Below are 18,933 nucleotides of genomic sequence, written 5' to 3'. Positions count from 1 at the left end.
TCCATTTCTGATAAAAGCATCACAAACTAAGAAACCCATACAACCGCAGAATTATTACAATTTACAATTGATTTGTGTGAATTCTTTGATTTGGAATTTTTCGGTCTGTTTAAACGATAAAAAGATTTCAACGGAGTCTTGCAAGTTGCAAAAGTTTGAGTATATGAATTTTAAAAGACCTCGCTGCATTTTTTTTAAAATCAATTTTCCTTTAAAGTTATTTAAATTTAATTTTTATTCTCATTGAAAAAAAAATTCTATGGTTATAAGATTAGGGAAATCTACAGAGTATTTAATTTTAAAAATCAATAGAGATTATTGTGGGACGAATAATAGAAAACGGGTTAAGCTACCTCAAGTAGAGTTACATAACAATTAATTTAAAAGAACTAGCAAACATATTTGATCCGTGTTCCAAGTCAATGAACTGTAACGTAAACTCAATCGATCACTTGTATCCAAGCATACAGGAAGTGACAAACGATGCTAGCTTTTTAATGAAGGTAAGTCTATTTAACACCTTTATTTGCACACACCGATTTCTATATGCACATTTGTGTAATCTTGCGTGAGGTTATTTTTAAATAAGCTACAATTTTTGCGATCTTATAAAAAAAAAATATTAAGCGCTGTATATACAATGACATTTACGGTGGTATATTTAGGACACGCAATTATTTTATTTTCAAATACCAGAAAAAAATTATCTTGTGAAAACGACATAATCATCTTGTGAAAACGAGATATTATCTTGTGAAAATGAGATAATATCTTGTGAAAACGACATAATATCTTGTGAAAACGAGATAATATCTTGTGAAAACGAGATATTATCTTGTGAAAACGAGATATTATCTTGTGAAAACGACATAATATCTTGTGAAAACGAGATATAATCTTGTGAAAACGAGATATTATCTTGTGAAAACGAGATAATATCTTGTGAAAACGAGATATTATCTTGTGAAAACGAGATATTATCTTGTGAAAACGATATAATAATATTTTTATTATATTATGTCTTTTTCACAAGATAATATCTCTTTTACACAAGATAATAAGTCGTTTTCACAAGATAATCGTTTTCACAAGATATTATCTCGTTTTCACAAGATAATATCTCGTTTTCACAAGATAATTTCTCGTTTTCACAAGATATTATCTCGTTTTCACAAGATAATAAGTCGTTTTCACAAGATAATTATGTCGTTTTCACAAGATAATTTTTTTCTGGTATTTAAAAAAAATAATTGCGTGTCCTAAATATACCACCGTAGACATGAATGGACTGCATTTAATCATTTTCATTATTATTCGATTCTAATAAATGCAACGGACTGTTCAGCAGAGAACAATATATATTCTGAAGCATAAACCATCATATACGGACTGCTTTAAAAGTCAACACTCTACACATACAAAAAGTCTAAGTAAACCTCTTAAATCAAAATCTTTTTGGCATTGTTGAATGGATGAAACAAACATTGACGCTCTCTTAAACATGCACATCTTTGATATAAACACCTTACTCACTTTTATAAAAGGAACATCGTTTATTCTATGATGTAGGCGAGCCTTAATTTTATCCACCATTTAATCTTCTTTATAATATTTTAATATCATTGAATGTAAATATTATAATTTAAACATTATCATATATTCTAATTTCAGGCAGAACATCTGGCTTAAGCTAAAAGCATGATAAAAGTAAGTATATACATTTTTTCACCTACCATTAACTGCATGGTAGAATTTTTTTCCTTCTCTTCACTTATTCAGGCTGTCAAATTCAAACGATCGATGATATATATTATAACTGATTTAAGAACTATGTGACATTTACAGAGAAAGGTTTATGTACGTGTTGTATTTCTGAAAGTCGGCGAAATCGACACAGTGAAGGAAAAATACTGTGCAGACGTTTTTGTCCAAGCAAGATGGAGGGAACCATCTCTGGATTTCTGTCAAGTATGTGTTTGTGGAGGAGGGGGGGTCTTTTAAAAGAGGTTTGAGATTAAAAGAAGAAAACAAAGCATAGGAAATTATGTCTTATATATTCCTAATGAATGTGCTTGTTAGCATTGTCTCTATGAAATGTATACAAACAGGTTTATTTTTTGGTAGCATCTTCGGAACACAAAATTGGACAATTACTGGGATCCTAAAATGTCAATTCAGAACGTGATCGACTCAAAAAAGAAGAAAGTGTTAAAAGAGTTGACGTTCGGTCCCAATGAGGAGGCATATATCGTAGAGAAGATAAAACTAAGCGGAAACTTCTCCGAGAAACTGGAGCTTGTGGATTTTCCTTTTGATCATCAGGTACAGCAGATTTGCAAACTATTATTCATGTGTGAAATAAAATTTATAATGCAAGAAGCTGAGATATCTTTTGATTTTGTGTTTTTCTAAAAGAAGCAGCGCAAAAATCAACTAGCTGCAGCTAGGTCCTCTTGTCCTTTGCACTCTCTCGTCTACTTTTGATGTCTGTATTATCTAATTTTGTTTCATTCCTAAATATGAAAGAGGGGATGTTTTCTTTAACAGATGTTATGAGCTGAGTTGATTTATCAGTATTACTTACAAACGTTATCATTTTTTACAGTATTTGAACCTGATTATAACGTCAGAAATTCCCGCCAGTGAGTTAGAATTTGTGGAAGACACAGAGGAACTGAGTACGATTAATGTGTCTTGCTTTGTGGATGTCCAGGAGTGGTCACTTTATGACTATGTAGACTTTGTTCCTTATACAGAAACTAAATTGTTCTCACAGAAACGAAATGTCAACGCCAAGTTCCCGGGCATTTCTGTCGGCTGCTGCGCGGTCAGACGCGCGGGATTCTTCGTATGGAACGTTATCGTGATTATGGTGAGGCAAAAAACTACTCACGTGTCTTTCTGTTGTGAAATACAATGTATCATTATATAACCATTCTATTTTGATGTACATTCTATCTTTGAAATTTGTTTTATTGTTACAGACACTCATATGTGCCACTTCTCTCGCGACGTTTGCCGTTAGTCGTAAACTACCTCAAAACCGATTGCAGTTATCCATAACATTGATGCTGACGGCAGTTACATTTAGGTTGATGACAAATGCTAATCTCCCAAAGATATCATATCATACCCGCCTTGTAAGTGCAATAAATGCAAGTCTGCTTAATTAAAATATATCAGTACGGTACATATATGTATGATTTAAGTGCTTTTGAGATGGCAAAGTAAAAAAAATTCTTTGTTTAGAAATTATTGAAAAGCAAATATTTTTGTAGTTTTATTCCCTTCGGGAAATTTGTCGTCTAGGTACTAAAATTTGAGCGTTCTAATGAAATTGCAACAGTTTCAATAAATGTAACAGTAACTTACGGTATATTTTTTTAGGAATCGAATATCATTTTAATACATGACGACGTTTTCAAATTCAGTGTAATTCTGATATTCAGATGTTTAATCTTATTAGAGGTTTTAAAATGGGGAACGAATATTAATATTCATAAAATAAGTTTTGCCACTTATATTAATTAATCTAATTGAAAGTTTGAATTTTATTTGATTTCACAAGTACTAATTATTAATTAAAACATATTAAGTCAATCGTTCATGATAGTACATGTTTGAATTCTGGGTGAAAGTATTAATTTGTTTTGACACCTGCTGAGTACCCTTCTTTTTATAATGTACAAGTCAAACACATGGTAAAGAGGTGGGGGGGGGAGGAGGAAAAGTGGTACTCTTGTGAATAACATTCACATACTTTAAGGCAAAATAGCACTAGTTTTAGTATATAAAAAAGCGCATATAGTCCAAATCAATTTTAACTATCTATATTCTATAATTCTTAAAACAAGCAACAAACAATTGTAAATTAGCACAAAATTGAGTAAGACCACATACACATGTGGCAACACACTTTGAAAAAATTACGCATCTTGAAAAAGATTTTTAAAATGCGTTAAAATTATGACAAAATCAACGCACTTTGACAAAAGTGCGTTAAATTTGGGACAAAATCAACGCAATTTGCACCAAGTCTGACTAGATTTTGCAAGGGGGGATAAAAAATACCCCTCCCCCCAATGATATGCGCTAAAATACACCCATGTGTAAACTTTTAATATATATCATAAAAATTGTTTACAGTGTGTAAATAGGCACATGTGAATGTAGCTTAAATTAATTAGTGTAATCAACTGAAAAACTATGTCTAGATCTTGTTTAGTGAATTTGGTATGTAATATATACATGTACATGAAGATATTTTCTTAAAATTTTGTATTGGTGCCATTTACACTGTATCTCTTTGACTGTAGGATAAGTTCATTCTTACCAATATGTTCTTTAACTGGTTGGTGACGGCATGGCACGCACTTGTTACAAGATTTGAGTACGATGAATCTCTTCAGGAGACCATGGATAACTGGGCTTTTGTGGTCTTCCTCATCTCTTACGGTGTATTCCTACTCGTCTTCGGTATCCTAGTTCTAGTAACTGTAAGTCCGAACAATCCATTAGAAACAAGTACATGTACATAAAATAATTAGATTGAATATAAGTGTTAATTTCAGCTAAATGAAAAAAAAGTGGTAAAGATTCTTTTTTCTTGTATATTTTTCAGTATGTTATAAGAAATAATGAATTAGAAACCAAACTACACAAGTATGAGGTAAGTATCACTGTACACATATCAATATTTTTTTAATAATATATGACAGAACAGTTTTCAGAGTATAATCCTCGTTAAATCTGAATAAATTTAACTTACAGGAAAAAGCTGAGAAATTGATGGGTGGACATTGGAAGGACTCCCGGGAAAAAGACCACGAAAAAGTCGTCGTCAAGGTATAACAATACCAGTAGAAATAGAATATTAATGTAAACATACAAATTTTATAATTATTGTATATCAGATTTATGATATATTTTAAAACGTAAATGTTTTTAAGGGGAATACTGTATGATTTCTAGAAAGCCTTGCTGAAAATCTATATTAATTATGTTGAATAATTATTGAATAGGTAAAATGTCTAAAGTAAGACATCTATTCGGTCTAGAAATGTAGATGTTCGTATATTAACCAAGCCTTGGATACATGTGTAAGACTTGTTTTTAAACAAACATATTGATTTATTTCTCATGTTAGCATATGCGTTTTCAATACTATATATAACCAAGTGTGATACTATTTTAGAGACGAGCCGGGTTATCCTACACAACCCCTGGTACGGCAGCAACTGTGTCCCCAATGCATGCCTGATGCCCCAGCGATGTCATCCCAAAAGCTTTACAGGATACATATTAATTCATTCCATCCTTACCAATAGAACATAAGGTTTCATTGATAGAAACATGGACTGACTTCTTTAGTGCTCAATATTTCGTCATTGTTGTGAATATGCTCATGTTTTATGTGATATGCAATAAAAAAACTGAAACTTCTGTTCAGAGGTAGTGAAAAATTCAACTTGAACTGGAAGTCTTGTGTTGCGGAAATTGAAATAAACCCAAGTTTACTGTTAGCGAAAAAAAAAGTGGTCACTTTCCCGTTCCGGTTTTTTGAAACATTTTTAAAAAAATTCCAAATAAAATATTGATATTATGAGACAAAACAAGATGCTAAAGAGCTTTGTCACCCAGGTATGATTTTGATGGAAATTATGACTTACCCTCTGTCATTAGCAGCACAGAGAATATTAGTTGTCTTCATTTACATGTACCTGTATTGTATTTGTCTCATGAGGCAAAAAAACTTTATTTTCTTTGAAAGTAGACATAGGTATCACTCTTATACATACTTTTCTAAAGGCTTAATTTTAAGATTTATTAAACATAATAGAAAAGCAAAAAAATAACAATACAATGGAACAAGTACCGTAAATATAAGAAAACAAAGTAAAAAAAAAAAACACTAGATTCTTATAACACGTATTAATACAATTTTGAGACAATGGTCATATTCAAAAGATGTATATATCATATATGGTACTATTTCAAAATATGTAAATTGATAAGAAATATGTTTTTAAAAAAACAGCTTCTCATAAAAAGCACAGAATAATATACAATAAAATAAGGTTGACTAGGGTTAATAAATCACATGCAGCATTTTTGATATGTTACCTCAGCTCTACATTGAAAATGCATGATGTGCTGATTTGTGAAACATATATGACAAGGAATTTTAAACATTTTTTTAAATACATGTACTCTTTTTCTAGAAAAATCATCATTTAAATTGATGTTTATTTTCTATATAACAACTAATAAACACTGTTGAAAACTTTTAGCATTCAATTAAACTTCTATTTTTTTTTTTACATGCATTGTGTCATTACATGGACAAATGTGCTAAAAATTAAAATTATGACAGAATACAAATCAAAATTATTGATTATATATTTTTATATTCTCAGAAAATATCTTCAAGGCTCAACATTGTCCTATTTAATAATAAAATTGAACTGCCACATGTCGACTTGTTTACAAACTGCAAGGAGCAGCAAAGAATGGGATACTGATACCAGGCAGTAAGCATAATTTTTATTGAAAATACAATTTTGGCGATATTGATAACATATTGAGATCACTACTGTTGAATAATCCTGACAATTCATTCACTATCAATGGTAACAGGTATTTATCTCCAAATCACAAAAATTAGTGATAATTCTATCATTACAAACCAAACCTCTATAAGCTGTCTAGTATTCCTCCCTGCTAATAATTCTGACTTTAAAGGGTTTAGGCTGGACGGCCTGTTGATAGGTAGACTCCAGGTAATGGGTGGTCCCCTCTGGTCTGACAAACAGCTGATGCATGATGTGTGTGAAAAAAATAAATACCTCCACCTCAACCAGGCTTTCCCCGGGGCACCGCCTGTCCCCCAGTCCAAAGGGAATAAAAAACTCAGGAATGTGAAGTCCACCACTGGAATCTAGAAATCTTAAAAAAAAAATAAAAGATCACATTGATTATTTTTTTCTCAGGCCAGATTTTTCAATGCATCAATATTCATTAAATATTTAAGAGGAAAAAATCAGCAAATTTATGCTGAAACAAAGAATTAAATTCTACATTATGTAATATAATATGGATTTTCAAACTTCTATTTTCCTTATTAAACCTTAAACTTTATCCAGTTGATATTACATACCGCTCAATATGAATGTGTGTTCTACCTTGATGGATTAAATTTGGAGGGATTTTTCCAGAGCTTTTTATCATGATGTAGACTCCAAACACTGAACATCATAATGGTGTTTTTAGGAATGTTGTACCCTTCAATAAAAAACAAAATTAAAGTTTAATAAAATGATTTAAGGCCACACCAATTTAATTTCTTGTTCATTTTAAAAAAAAAAGTTGTAAAAATAATGATATTTTTTTTGTGGGCTTTTTGAAAAAATCAGATTTGCAGAGTTGTTAAAAGTCTGGAATTTCAGGTGCAATTTTAAATTAATATTATTTGTGTAGTTTAGTTTAAAATCACTTTTATTGGTGTGGCCTAAGTCAGTTTAATTGTACAACATACTTCTTTATAATCAGATTTTGTTATTTAACATCCTATGTCTAAAAGTGGTAAATACCTTGAAATAAACAGTTTTTTACGGCTCTGTGTGGATGAAGAAATGGAAACAGAGTGACAATCCTTTGTACTTCTAGTATAACAGCCATTGTGTAGGGTAGGAAAGGTTGATCAGCTAATGTTGGAAACCTTTCCCTACCAACAACTTCATCCATTTCTTTCTGCATTTGTGTTTGAACATCAGGAAAAGCTGCCATGTATCCCATCAGCCAGGTCAGTAAGGCTGGCACAGAAGAAAAGCCACCACCTGCCAACTCCAGGAGGATGCAGTCCATGTCATCCGAATCTAACAGTTCTCTGTCCTCGCCAGCCTCAATAAAAATCAGAAGCTGGTCAACAAAGTCTCGTAAATCATTCGGGTTGTACGAGTCCTTGTGCTGATTCAGAAGAATTCGTTGAAATTTAGTCAACAAAGCAGCTCTCTCTTGAACTTGTGTAATCTGTTGTTTGAAAAAGGGTTTCAAAAAAGGAAAGTAATTATATAACTGAATTTTCATAGCTTCTTTTCTGTCCTCCAAAGAATCATAGATTTCATGTGTTATAGGGTCATCTACATTATATGCATCCTCAAATAGCAGTGTCATCATGATGTGCAAGTGGGCAAATTTGAAGCACTCTGCAGGATCAAAGGCTCCCCCTTCATTCAGGAAGAAACACATCAGACTGAGAGTCTCCTTCACTACAACTTTCTCTATAGAATAAGACAGGTGCCCTCTATCGGGATGATTGCTCCAGTGGCTGTTGACACTGTTTATCACAAAGTCTCTCTTAATTTGAGTTTTCAGATCAAAGTCTGCTGTAGAAATGCCTAAAAATAAACTTTGCCATTCAATTACTCTACATGAACTTCAATCTGTAAAGTCTCTAAAAGTTGGGATCCAATTTTTACAAATATATGAAGAATTTTAGAAGTATATAAATATCAGTTTAATGGATAATTTGATAATGCTGATCATGTGTTACCTGTAACTGCAAACATTATTTATAACATGCATATATTAATCTTATTATTATTATGTATTTTACTGTTAATTTTTCTGCTAAAAGTAAACACCTATTTTAACTTTGAAAATGTCCATACCTTTTTGTCTGTTTCCCATAAACAAATTATGGAAAACCATAAAATTTGGTCTACCATCAAAGTTGTTATCAGGATCTGTCAATCCTTCTAGAATTCCTTCCTGAGAACACACAACAACTAGGTTCCATTTCCCTGCTTTAATACTGAAAATATCTCCATACAATTCTCTTAGATTTGCTACCCGTATATGGGATTTTGATTTAAAGAATTCTAAATTTCCAATAAATGGTAAAGATACTGGACCTGGAGGATAATTAGTTCGTTGCTTTCTCCACAGATACACAAGGCTAACACAAAATGTCAATAATAGAAAGACAACGTTTGGGGCTCTGAAGCTATATCTTGTCACATACGACTGGAAAATCTCATCTGATGAAAGTATCAAGTTCGTAACAGACTCAATAAGGGTTTCGTTCATTTCCATGCGAATTTCAGGACGTTTGACAGGAACAGAGAAAATTCGAGCTGCAAATAAATACACTGTTAAACGATCTCTCGAAGTTATTGGATAAACATCTTTCCCACAAAAAATAGTCAACTTTTACTTCCATATAATTGCAAAAACTCGTTGAATGACCTTTGCAAAGTTACGGATAAAGGCTCATATTGATTTTTGCAGAGACAAGGAACGCCGCTTTTTGTTTACATTGTTTACAAACGCTTCAAAGACAAATCAACGTTGGTTAAACGCATAGTTCCTTGCACCATTAAAATAAAAATGATTTTAAAAATAATTTAGTATCGATGCCCAATAGTTTTTGACTTAAAAATCTTAGCAATTTAAACGAACTCAGGATTTTATAATAAATATGATTATGTAAATTGAGAACAAGCAATGCCCTTTAACAACGAGGACCGCTTATAACACTACAAGGGTAAAGTGTAAACATTTTCTGCACACTGCATGTTCCTAGGATGTTTCCCAAGTTGAAGCTTTGCACCAGGTATGGCATCACATAAATCATAATGCATTTGTTTGTAATTATTTTTACACTGCTTTTATGAGTTTGATTTTGTTGAGAAATCTATGAATATCGAGGAAAATATTAGATCAACAGATTTTAAAACTTTAATTAATTCTTAGCTATATGCTGACATGCACTGCAAGTATATCATGCAGTCTTGATTAATAGTGACATTTATATCATGCAGTTTTGATTCATTAATTGGATAAATATTAGATGGGAATAAATGATTAATTAATTTTTTAATTTTCTTTTCAACAGGTTTTCACCAACTGTTAACCAGTTAAGAAAACTTAGCAGTAAAGGTCAGCTCTTCTAATTTATTGCATTAAATTACATTGTACCAATTTAGTATTCAATGAGACAGAAAAAAATAGCATAATAATTTATTAATTTCAAAATATAAAGTTTTACATAATTTCAGTTGACACAATCAAATGGTGTACAAACTGTCCAGTGAAAGTTCACTAGAAATCTTTCAAAAATCCGCTCCTCCAGCAGTTTTTGTCTTGTTTCACTTTCTAGTATTTTCTACACAAATAGAATAATTCTTACTATTAATTTTTAATGCCTCTGGCCCACTGGCCCATTGTGAAAATAGTGCCAAATCACTTATTAGATATCTTTGTAATGTCTTTCTGTCCTTCTGTCCTCCTATCAAACTTTGTTTTTAGCTTAATTTCAATTAAAATGTTCAAGATGTTTTTATTTAGCTGATATTATCTGGTGCATTTATTACTGTGTGACTGGCATGATAGGTGTGTGCAAAAAGTACTTATATGCTAATATATAGTGACTTATTTGATGCAATTGCTGAATAAAGAAAATTATAATATTATACATGTAAGAGAATCATAAAAGTGCTCACAACAGGGAACTGATATAATGAAGCATTTTCTTCAATGAAATTTTAATTAATTCATACATTTTTTTGATTTCAGATGTAACCCCAATCAACAAAATTCTGATTGCTAATCGTGGAGAAATAGCGTGTCGTGTAATTCGGACTGCTCGTCGTCTTGGTATTCAGACAGTAGCAGTCTACAGTGATGCTGACAGGGAGTCACTCCATGTGGCTATGGTAAATAAAACAAAAATGATATTTCCAAGTCAAACTTTTATTTTATTTGATCCAAAAATGTATATTATCAACCCATATCTTACAGTTTAACCAGTGTTTTATCGGATTAAAATTTTGAGACATACGTGTACTTTGGCATAACAAGATTTTACACTGTAAATGTGAGGTTGGTATTCCTTCTATTTTAGGCAGATGAGGCCTTCCACATAGGACCTCCAGCAGCTGCTCAGAGTTATCTCCAACAGAAGAAGATCATCCAAGTAGCTAAAGAATCAGGGGCTCAGGTAAGCTTTACATTAGAGTTCTAAGTTATCTAAGCAATCAGGGCCACAGGTGAGCTTTACATTAGAGTTCTAAGTTATCTAAGCAATCAAGGGCATAGGTGAGCTTTACATTTAGAGATTTAAGTTCTGTTAGTAATACACAGCTAAACAGTCTAGTTCACTTTAAGGTAGACGGTGATAGCTTTGTTTAAGTATTAAGCAAATATTGAAGGGAGTTGATCCTTCAAAACTCAGGTTAGCATATAGAGGCTAATGTGGTTTCCAAGTAACATACTGTACAACTTAGTAATGGTTGTCTGTCAAGTTTGTACTAGGCCATATGCCTAGCTGTGTTTTTTTTTGGTTCTGATTTTCTTATCATTTTTAACAGGCCATACACCCTGGATATGGTTTTCTGTCAGAGAACACAGAATTTGCTGAGCTGTGTAGTAAGGAAGGGGTGTTGTTTGTGGGACCCCCAGCTTCAGCTATCAGGGATATGGGAATTAAAAGGTAATCCCAGATTTACTCAAATATTGCCCTAAAATGTACATTTATAATGTGTTCAAAGGATTAAAAATATTTCTGAACTCCATAGTATGTAGCATTTATAACTTCTATCTGCAAAATCTATGGGAGTGAGAGCCATTCATTACCCTTTAATTCATGAACTTTTTATTTGCAATATACATTGTACTTAAAAAAAATAATATTTTGTTTAAACTCTGACATTTTCATTAAATTTTCTGGCATTTTGAGTTGTATGTAAGATTTAATATTGTTTACTTTTTGTACATTTTTTCACCCACTTCCAACGAGGGCGAAAATTGCAACTTTTAATTTTTTTGTAAATTTCAGTATACATCAAAAAACCAAAAGGATCATATTTTTGTTCAAACTCTGGCATTTTCATTTAATTTTCTGGCATTTTGAGTTGTATGTACAGGAAATTCTAATAGGTATCTATTTTGTACATTTTTCTTATAAAATTGCAAATTTTAATTTTTTACAAATTTCAGTACATCAAAGTCAATCATGGCTGGAGCAGGAGTTCCTGTCATAGAAGGTTACCATGGTGAGGACCAATCAAATGAAACACTTAAACAAGAAGCAGCAATGATTGGTTACCCTGTAATGATAAAAGCAGTAAGAGGAGGAGGTGGAAAGGTATTAAACAGGACAGCTCAAGTTTTTTTTAAATAAAAAATTAGATTTTTCTTTTGGCTATGAATATTATGAATGCTAAAAGGTGACAACTTTTGGTTTATAAGTTTTATGTTTCCCCAATGTTTAAGAGATTGATCCATTGAAAGATCGTTAACTTCTTGGGGATCATCTCATACTGTTTTCTCAAACTGTATAGCTGAAAAGACTTACCAATTGTTATTGCATTTAGTATATATTTATGAAGATTATGATATTTATAGACAATTGAAAGAAAAATTTCCTTTTTTGCTCAGTAAATTTCTTTCTCTTGTGGATTAATATTTTCAAATAGGGCTATTTTATCCCATTTGGCAACTGATCCCAATCTGACTGAGACTCTTTTGAGATACCTTTGTGTAAGAATTGAGGTCTTGGAGGATTATAATCATCTTCCTATAACATAAATGAGAGAGAAAAAGAAATGAGAACTTTACTTTGATGCAGGGAATTTCAATGAGAATTCTAATCATAAGTATAAAAAGTTAGTGATGTCTTTGACATTGTTATAGGGGATGAGGATTGCTATGAATGCTGAGGAATTTGAGAGCCAGCTGGAGTCGGCCAGAACTGAAGGCAGAAAGTCCTTTGGTGATGACGTTATGCTACTGGAGAAGTTTGTACAGACACCGAGGTATGACACTCAACTTTATTCTGAGGATATATTCTTTACATTTTCATGCCTTTACATGTAGTTGAAACTTAAATGATTTGCTTTGTTCATCAATATTTGTGGTTATTTCCAAAACTGTTTAGTGGAAGGCTTTGAAACATGAAACTGAAAGTCAAAGGTGGTGTTTTTTCTTTTAAAAATGTGCTTTGGTTCTGAGGTTTAAAATAACATTTTTTTTAAAGTTTATTTTTTTTAAATCATTTCCTTTGAAAAATTTTCCTTCTTTGATTAGTAAGCACATGAATACATTTACAAGGTCTTTTAAATATAAGATGAATAGGTTTGTCAAAGAGTTGTATGGATTACTTTACTGAACAGAATTTCCTCTGATTACAGGCATGTAGAGGTTCAGGTATTTGGGGATAAGCATGGGAATTATGTGTACTTGTTTGAGAGAGACTGCAGTGTACAGAGAAGACATCAGAAGATTATTGAAGAGGCACCAGCGGTATAATTTATGTCATTGTGTACTTCTAATGGTATACCTTTTAGAATTGACATACTGTATTGTATTATCAGCTGTAGATTCCTAAACATATTCAAGGAAATAATTATTGCAAAATTGCACAAGAGGCACCACTTAGGAAATAAAATTACTTTCTTTTATTTATATGATGTTGAAATCCATGTAAAATCTCTTGACTAAGCATCTACTTGCGAATTATTGTTCTCATGATTTTATATCGAAAACCATTTCAAGATAATAAGTACTCATGAAAAATTAATATAAATCCACAGTATTCTTTCCTTCCAACAGCCTGGTCTGACAGAGGAAGTGAGAAGAGCCATTGGAGAGGCTGCAGTCCGGGCTGCTCGTGCTGTGGATTATGTGGGGGCTGGTAAGTTATATAGCTCTGTCTGTCTCTCTGGGGAATCGATTTCCACCAAATACCGTACACGCCAAATAAAACACATTTACAATATAATATATAGATGCTAATTTCTGAGCGATTCACATGTTCACAGGTATGTTTTATGCTATTTAAGGTACTGTTGAATTCATCATGGACAAAGATCAGAAATTCTATTTCATGGAAATGAACACAAGACTACAGGTGGAGCACCCAGTAACAGAGATGGTCACAGGCACGGATCTAGTGGAGTGGCAGATCAAGGTCAGAGCTAGGGTCTAGGGAGAACAGGGCAGTGTAGTTTCTGAATCAAGATTACACAGAAATTCAGTGATACATGTATATACATGTCACAGAGTGAACAGATTGTAAATATCAGTCAATATATCTGGTCTTCAGTGGAAAGAATGCTTACTGTCAGAGGCCTAGGGTTCAAAACCCAGTTGAGACCTTATTTTTCATCATTTCTGGCATTTGACACCCAGTGTATATGTATCACAAGCTGTTGTAGAATCTTCCTTCCTTGATTTGATATATTGTTTATTTTGATTGTCATCTCCCTCGGGAGATGACACATTAAGATTGTATGCCGGAAGTGAAGTCTTAGTGTAAGCCTCCATTAATCTTTCGGGAGTCCTTGATGTTTTACAGAGTTCCAAGTAGCCTGTAAACTGGTTTTCTTTTAGAAGAACTAGCTTAGGAGTGAGTGATCTACTTTCGGTTTAGGCCTATTTGAAAGCCAAGGAAAATTTAGAAAAGAAGTACGATGCTTATAAATATCTATAGTTTATTGATCCTCAGTACTATGCCTTATTAAATGGGTAAGCCACACAAGGAGAATTGACAATGACGTGATTTCTATATATAGATTTGTTGACGGGAAGGGAAAACTGGTTCTCGCACAAAAGAACAAGCTTACAAGTAGATTCTGCAAAAAGTGAATGAAGAGTGGTCAACGCTAATTTTATGTTAATTTTTTAGTCTGTAATTGGATGTATTAAATTAATTCCTGTCAAACTTTAATGATTAGCTGCTTTTAATGAATTATAATTATTGCTGATAATTCCGTATTGTGTTAAGAAAATATAGTTCAAGGAAAGTATTTGAATTTAAGTAAATTGTAAACACCCAGAACCACAAAGACCGCTAGAATGAAATTTCACGAAAAATCGCCTTGGGTGCTCTCGCAGACGTCCATGCTTTCCATATATATACTGCGGCCAAGAGAAACTGCGTCATTTAGGAACTTCAGGTGTAATAATCCATATATTCATTGCATTAAAATATCTCCCATTCTGTTTTATTTCTTTGATATATTGACATTTCAGGCTTTCTGGAAAGCCAAACTTGTCAATGTTATCTTTGATTTTGTTGCATCTGACCCATGTACATTAAACTACATTTTAATATGAACTTGTATGCAAGTATTGTGCAAAATGCAGATTATGTTACTGAATAAAGAATCTAACACTGATTGATTAACTGTAAATATTAGGTGGCTGGTGGAGAGCCTTTACCAATCACACAGGAAGAAATCAAACTTAAAGGGCATGCGTTTGAAGCTAGAATTTATGCTGAAGATCCAAACAATGCATTCATGCCTGGAGCTGGTCCCCTTGACTATCTAAGAACACCTAAACCTGATAAAGATACTCGCATTGAAACAGGTGTAAGGGAAGGTAGGTGTGTGTATCAGTAGTGAATTCAAAGCTTTGTACAACAAGTCTGTTCTGTCCAATGTATTCTGAGAAATGACATTGACTGATTTGACAAAGCTGTTTTATTTGACAGGAGATGAGGTTTCTGTTCACTATGATCCAATGATTGCTAAACTAGTGGTCTGGTCTGACGATCGATCATCTGCACTCAGACGAATTCACTCTGCACTGTCTCAGTATCATGTGGGTATTAGATTTTTTAATGTGTGTACATAGATATGTCCAATACATGTATTTTGACAAATGTTAAACTGGGTAACACAGATGTAGCATTTGTACTAGATTGCAAGAAAATTGTATATTATATGAATTCATGATATAAAGAGTGTACACTTGTGAACAATTTCAATAGAAGTGAACATATAAAATTGATGATATGTATGCTTAATTGGCCACTTTTCCACAACAGGTTCTTGGACTAAGTACAAACATCCAGTTTTTGATGGACCTGGCCAGCCACCCTGAATTTGAAGCTGGCAATGTCCACACGGACTTCATACCTCAGTTTAATGATCAGCTGTTTCCTGTCCGCACGTTATCAGACAAAACCGTCTGCCAGGCAGCTATTGCACTGATGTTAATAGAACAGGAAAAAATCCATCAACATGCTTGTAGCACTCTAGGTACTCTATACTGTATCAAGTTCAGTCATGGGGGGGGGGAGGGGAGCAAAAACATTGATTTATAGGAATTTATATTAACAAACGTATTACATTAAATGGTTGATTTCAAGAGTATATACAGTACATGTAGGCGTATTTATGTATTTCAGATCCATTCTCTCCATTTTCTGCCTTGTCATCAGTGAGAGTGAATTCCTCAGCTGTACACAAAATGTCGCTGCAGGACGGAGATAAAAGTAAGCTTGGTTGTAATCTCTCTACTGATTTAATAAAAACATGTAATATAAAAAAATGAATTACCAGTATTGTTAAGCTTTTGTGATTTGACGTTGTTGTGTTGCTTATGAATAGGTACTTTGTCAACATGCTTGTTTTCATTTTAGAACTGGATATAGTCATTCAGGCAAACATTGACAGGAGCTTCAGTGTGACATTTGGAGGGAAAACTTACCATGTGACTGGGGAGATACATGGGGAGGAGGCAGGTGTTAAACTTACCTGTAGTATTGATGGCGTCTTCTCCAAAGCTGATGTGGTCGTCAACAATAATACAGTCCATGTCTTTACCATTGTAAGTCTTATTGATGATAAATACTTCGTAATATGTTCCATATTTTTGTAATATTTTGAATGAAAAATGTGGAATTATTTTTACTTGAAGGAAGGGAAACATGATTTACACTTGCCACTTCCATCATATCTCAAGTCAAAGGATGAATCAGGCTTTTCTGAGGATGTGCTCGCTCCCATGCCAGGAGTGATAGAAAAAGTACTGGTGTCCCCTGGTACAGAAGTTCAGAAGGGTGACCCACTGCTTGTCATGATAGCCATGAAAATGGAGGTAGGAATCTTCTTTTATGATATAAGGCAGCACTTTATTTCATATTTTCTTTTATTCTATGTATAATATACATTTAAGTTTAAGACTACATGTAATATAATTTTATTTGTTTGCTTTGACTTGTAGTATATCATCAGAGCACCAAAAGATGCCAAAGTACAGACCATTCTGTATAATGAAGGAGAGACAGTAGCCAAGGGAACTACTCTGGTTCATTTTGAGGAGGAACAAGCCACAAAGGACGATGAGTCAGAATAAATCTCAAGAGCATTTTTATTGGCATTAACTGATGTTCAAATAATTATTATAGATTGTGAATAATACTCTGTGAAATAAAATGTATATAAAATCCTGTGACTGGCCATTTTTCATGTTGATAGAAACTTTCTATTCTAAAAACTGGAAGAGGTGACATCCTGGCAATATGACCCTACTGTACATAAAAGACTACAGTAAAACTCGGTTATAGCGAAGTCCTGGGGACCTGTGAATTTAATTCGCTATATCCGTAATTCGTTATATCCGTATAATGAATTCGTATAACCATTATAGAGAATTCGCAATATGCATGTTTTCCTTCGAGTATTACTACCAAATATGTTAGGGAGGCAAATATTACAAAACATACCTTCGATAACGAAGGTTTTATTATGAATTGAATTTGATATAAAAATGATAAAAGGAAAAAAAGTCAGTTCAATTTATCATTTTTTAGCTCACCTGAGCCGAAGGCTCAAGTGAGCTTTTCTGATCACATTTTGTCCGTCGTCCGTCCGTCTGTCTGTCCGTCCGTCCGTCCGTCTGTCCGTCTGTCTGTCCGTCTGTAAACTTTTCACATTTTCGACTTCTTCTCAAGAACCACTGGGCCAATTTTGACCAAACTTGGTACAAAGCATCCTTGGATAAAGGGGAATTTAAATTGTTAAAATGAAGGGACATATCCCCTCGCAAGGGGAGATAATCAAGAAAAGACAGAAATAGGGTGGGGTCATTAAAAAATCTTCTTCTCAAGAACCACTGGGCCAGTAAAGCTGAAATTTATGTGGAAGCATCCAGGGGTAGTGTAGATTCTAAATTGTTCAAATCATGACCCCCGGGGGAAGGGCGGGGCCACAATGGGGAATCAAAGTTTTACATAGAAATATATAGGAAAAATCTTTGAAAATCTTCTTCTCAAGAACCACTGGGCCAGAAAAGCTGAAACTTATGTGGAAGCATCCTGGTATAGTGTAGATTCTAAATTGTTCAAATCATGACCCCCGGGGGAAGGGCGGGGCCACAATTGGGAATCAAAGTTTTACATAGAAATATATAGGACAAATCTTTGAAAATCTTCTTCTCAAGAACCACTGGGCCAGAAAAGCTGAAACTTATGTGGAAGCATCCTGGGGTAGTGTAGATTCTAAATTGTTCAAATCATGACCCCCGGGGGATGGATGGGGCCACAATGGGGAATCAAAGTTTTATATAGAAATATATAGGAAAAATCTTTGAAAATCTTCTTCTCAAGAACCACTGGGCCAGAAAAGCTGAAACTTATGTGGAAGCATCCTGGTATAGTGTAGATTCTAAATTGTTCAAATCATGACCCCCAGGGGAAGGGCGGGGCCACAATGGGGTATCAAAGTTTTACATAGAAATATATAGGAAAAATCTTTGAAAATCTTCTACTCAAGAACCACTGGGCCAGAAAAGCTGAAACTTATGTGGAAGCTTCCTGGTATAATGTAGATTCTAAATTGTTCAAATAATGACCCCCGGGGGAAGGGCGGGGCCACAATGGGGAATCAAAGTTTTATATAGAAATACATAGGAAAAATCTTTCAAAATTTTCTTCTCAAGAACCACTGGGCCAGAAAAAGTGAAGCTTATGTGGAAGCATTCTGGGGTAGTGTAAATTCTAAATTGTAGGAATCATGACCCCCGGGGGAAGGGTGGGGCCATTTTAGGGAATCAAAGTTTTACATAGAAATATATAGGAAAAATCTTTGAAAATCTTCTTCTCAGGAACCACTGGGCCAAAAAGTTGAAACATATGTGCCCATG

General features: G+C 33.5%; 3 protein-coding genes across 3 annotated transcripts; 2 read left to right on the top strand and 1 right to left on the bottom strand.

Moving 5' to 3' along the window:
* The first annotated feature begins 416 nt into the window (after positions 1-416).
* On the top strand, positions 417-5,774 carry LOC134283001 (gamma-aminobutyric acid receptor subunit alpha-2-like). Its single transcript, XM_062765423.1, has 10 exons — positions 417-503; positions 1,672-1,707; positions 1,846-1,968; positions 2,125-2,322; positions 2,606-2,872; positions 2,985-3,140; positions 4,317-4,496; positions 4,622-4,669; positions 4,771-4,845; positions 5,195-5,774. The coding sequence occupies exons 2-10, from the start codon at positions 1,699-1,701 to the stop codon at positions 5,258-5,260; spliced, it is 1,122 nt and encodes a 373-aa protein (XP_062621407.1). The 5' UTR covers positions 417-503; positions 1,672-1,698; the 3' UTR covers positions 5,261-5,774.
* A 606-nt stretch (positions 5,775-6,380) lies between these two features.
* LOC134283035 (cytochrome P450 2F5-like) lies at positions 6,381-9,256 on the bottom strand. The gene is made up of 4 exons (XM_062765471.1): positions 8,670-9,256; positions 7,590-8,396; positions 7,182-7,281; positions 6,381-6,945 (listed from the first exon to the last, which is right to left on the bottom strand). The coding sequence occupies exons 1-4, from the start codon at positions 9,091-9,093 to the stop codon at positions 6,705-6,707; spliced, it is 1,572 nt and encodes a 523-aa protein (XP_062621455.1). The 5' UTR covers positions 9,094-9,256; the 3' UTR covers positions 6,381-6,704.
* A 251-nt stretch (positions 9,257-9,507) lies between these two features.
* Positions 9,508-17,241, top strand: LOC134283034 (methylcrotonoyl-CoA carboxylase subunit alpha, mitochondrial-like). The gene is made up of 17 exons (XM_062765470.1): positions 9,508-9,613; positions 9,896-9,939; positions 10,576-10,715; positions 10,904-10,999; positions 11,370-11,491; positions 11,998-12,145; positions 12,694-12,815; positions 13,191-13,302; positions 13,612-13,693; positions 13,842-13,969; positions 15,201-15,384; positions 15,497-15,606; positions 15,833-16,046; positions 16,196-16,282; positions 16,430-16,617; positions 16,708-16,887; positions 17,014-17,241. Exons 1-17 carry the CDS (start codon positions 9,585-9,587, stop codon positions 17,143-17,145), a joined length of 2,118 nt encoding a protein of 705 aa, XP_062621454.1. The 5' UTR covers positions 9,508-9,584; the 3' UTR covers positions 17,146-17,241.
* Positions 17,242-18,933: the final 1,692 nt, after the last annotated feature.

Source organism: Saccostrea cucullata, unplaced genomic scaffold (genome assembly GCF_032062105.1).
Source record: "Saccostrea cucullata isolate Sc308-1 unplaced genomic scaffold, CSIRO_AGI_Scuc_v1 ctg88, whole genome shotgun sequence".
Lineage (NCBI taxonomy): Eukaryota > Metazoa > Mollusca > Bivalvia > Ostreida > Ostreidae > Saccostrea > Saccostrea cuccullata.
This window is presented reverse-complemented; position numbering and strand designations above follow the sequence as displayed.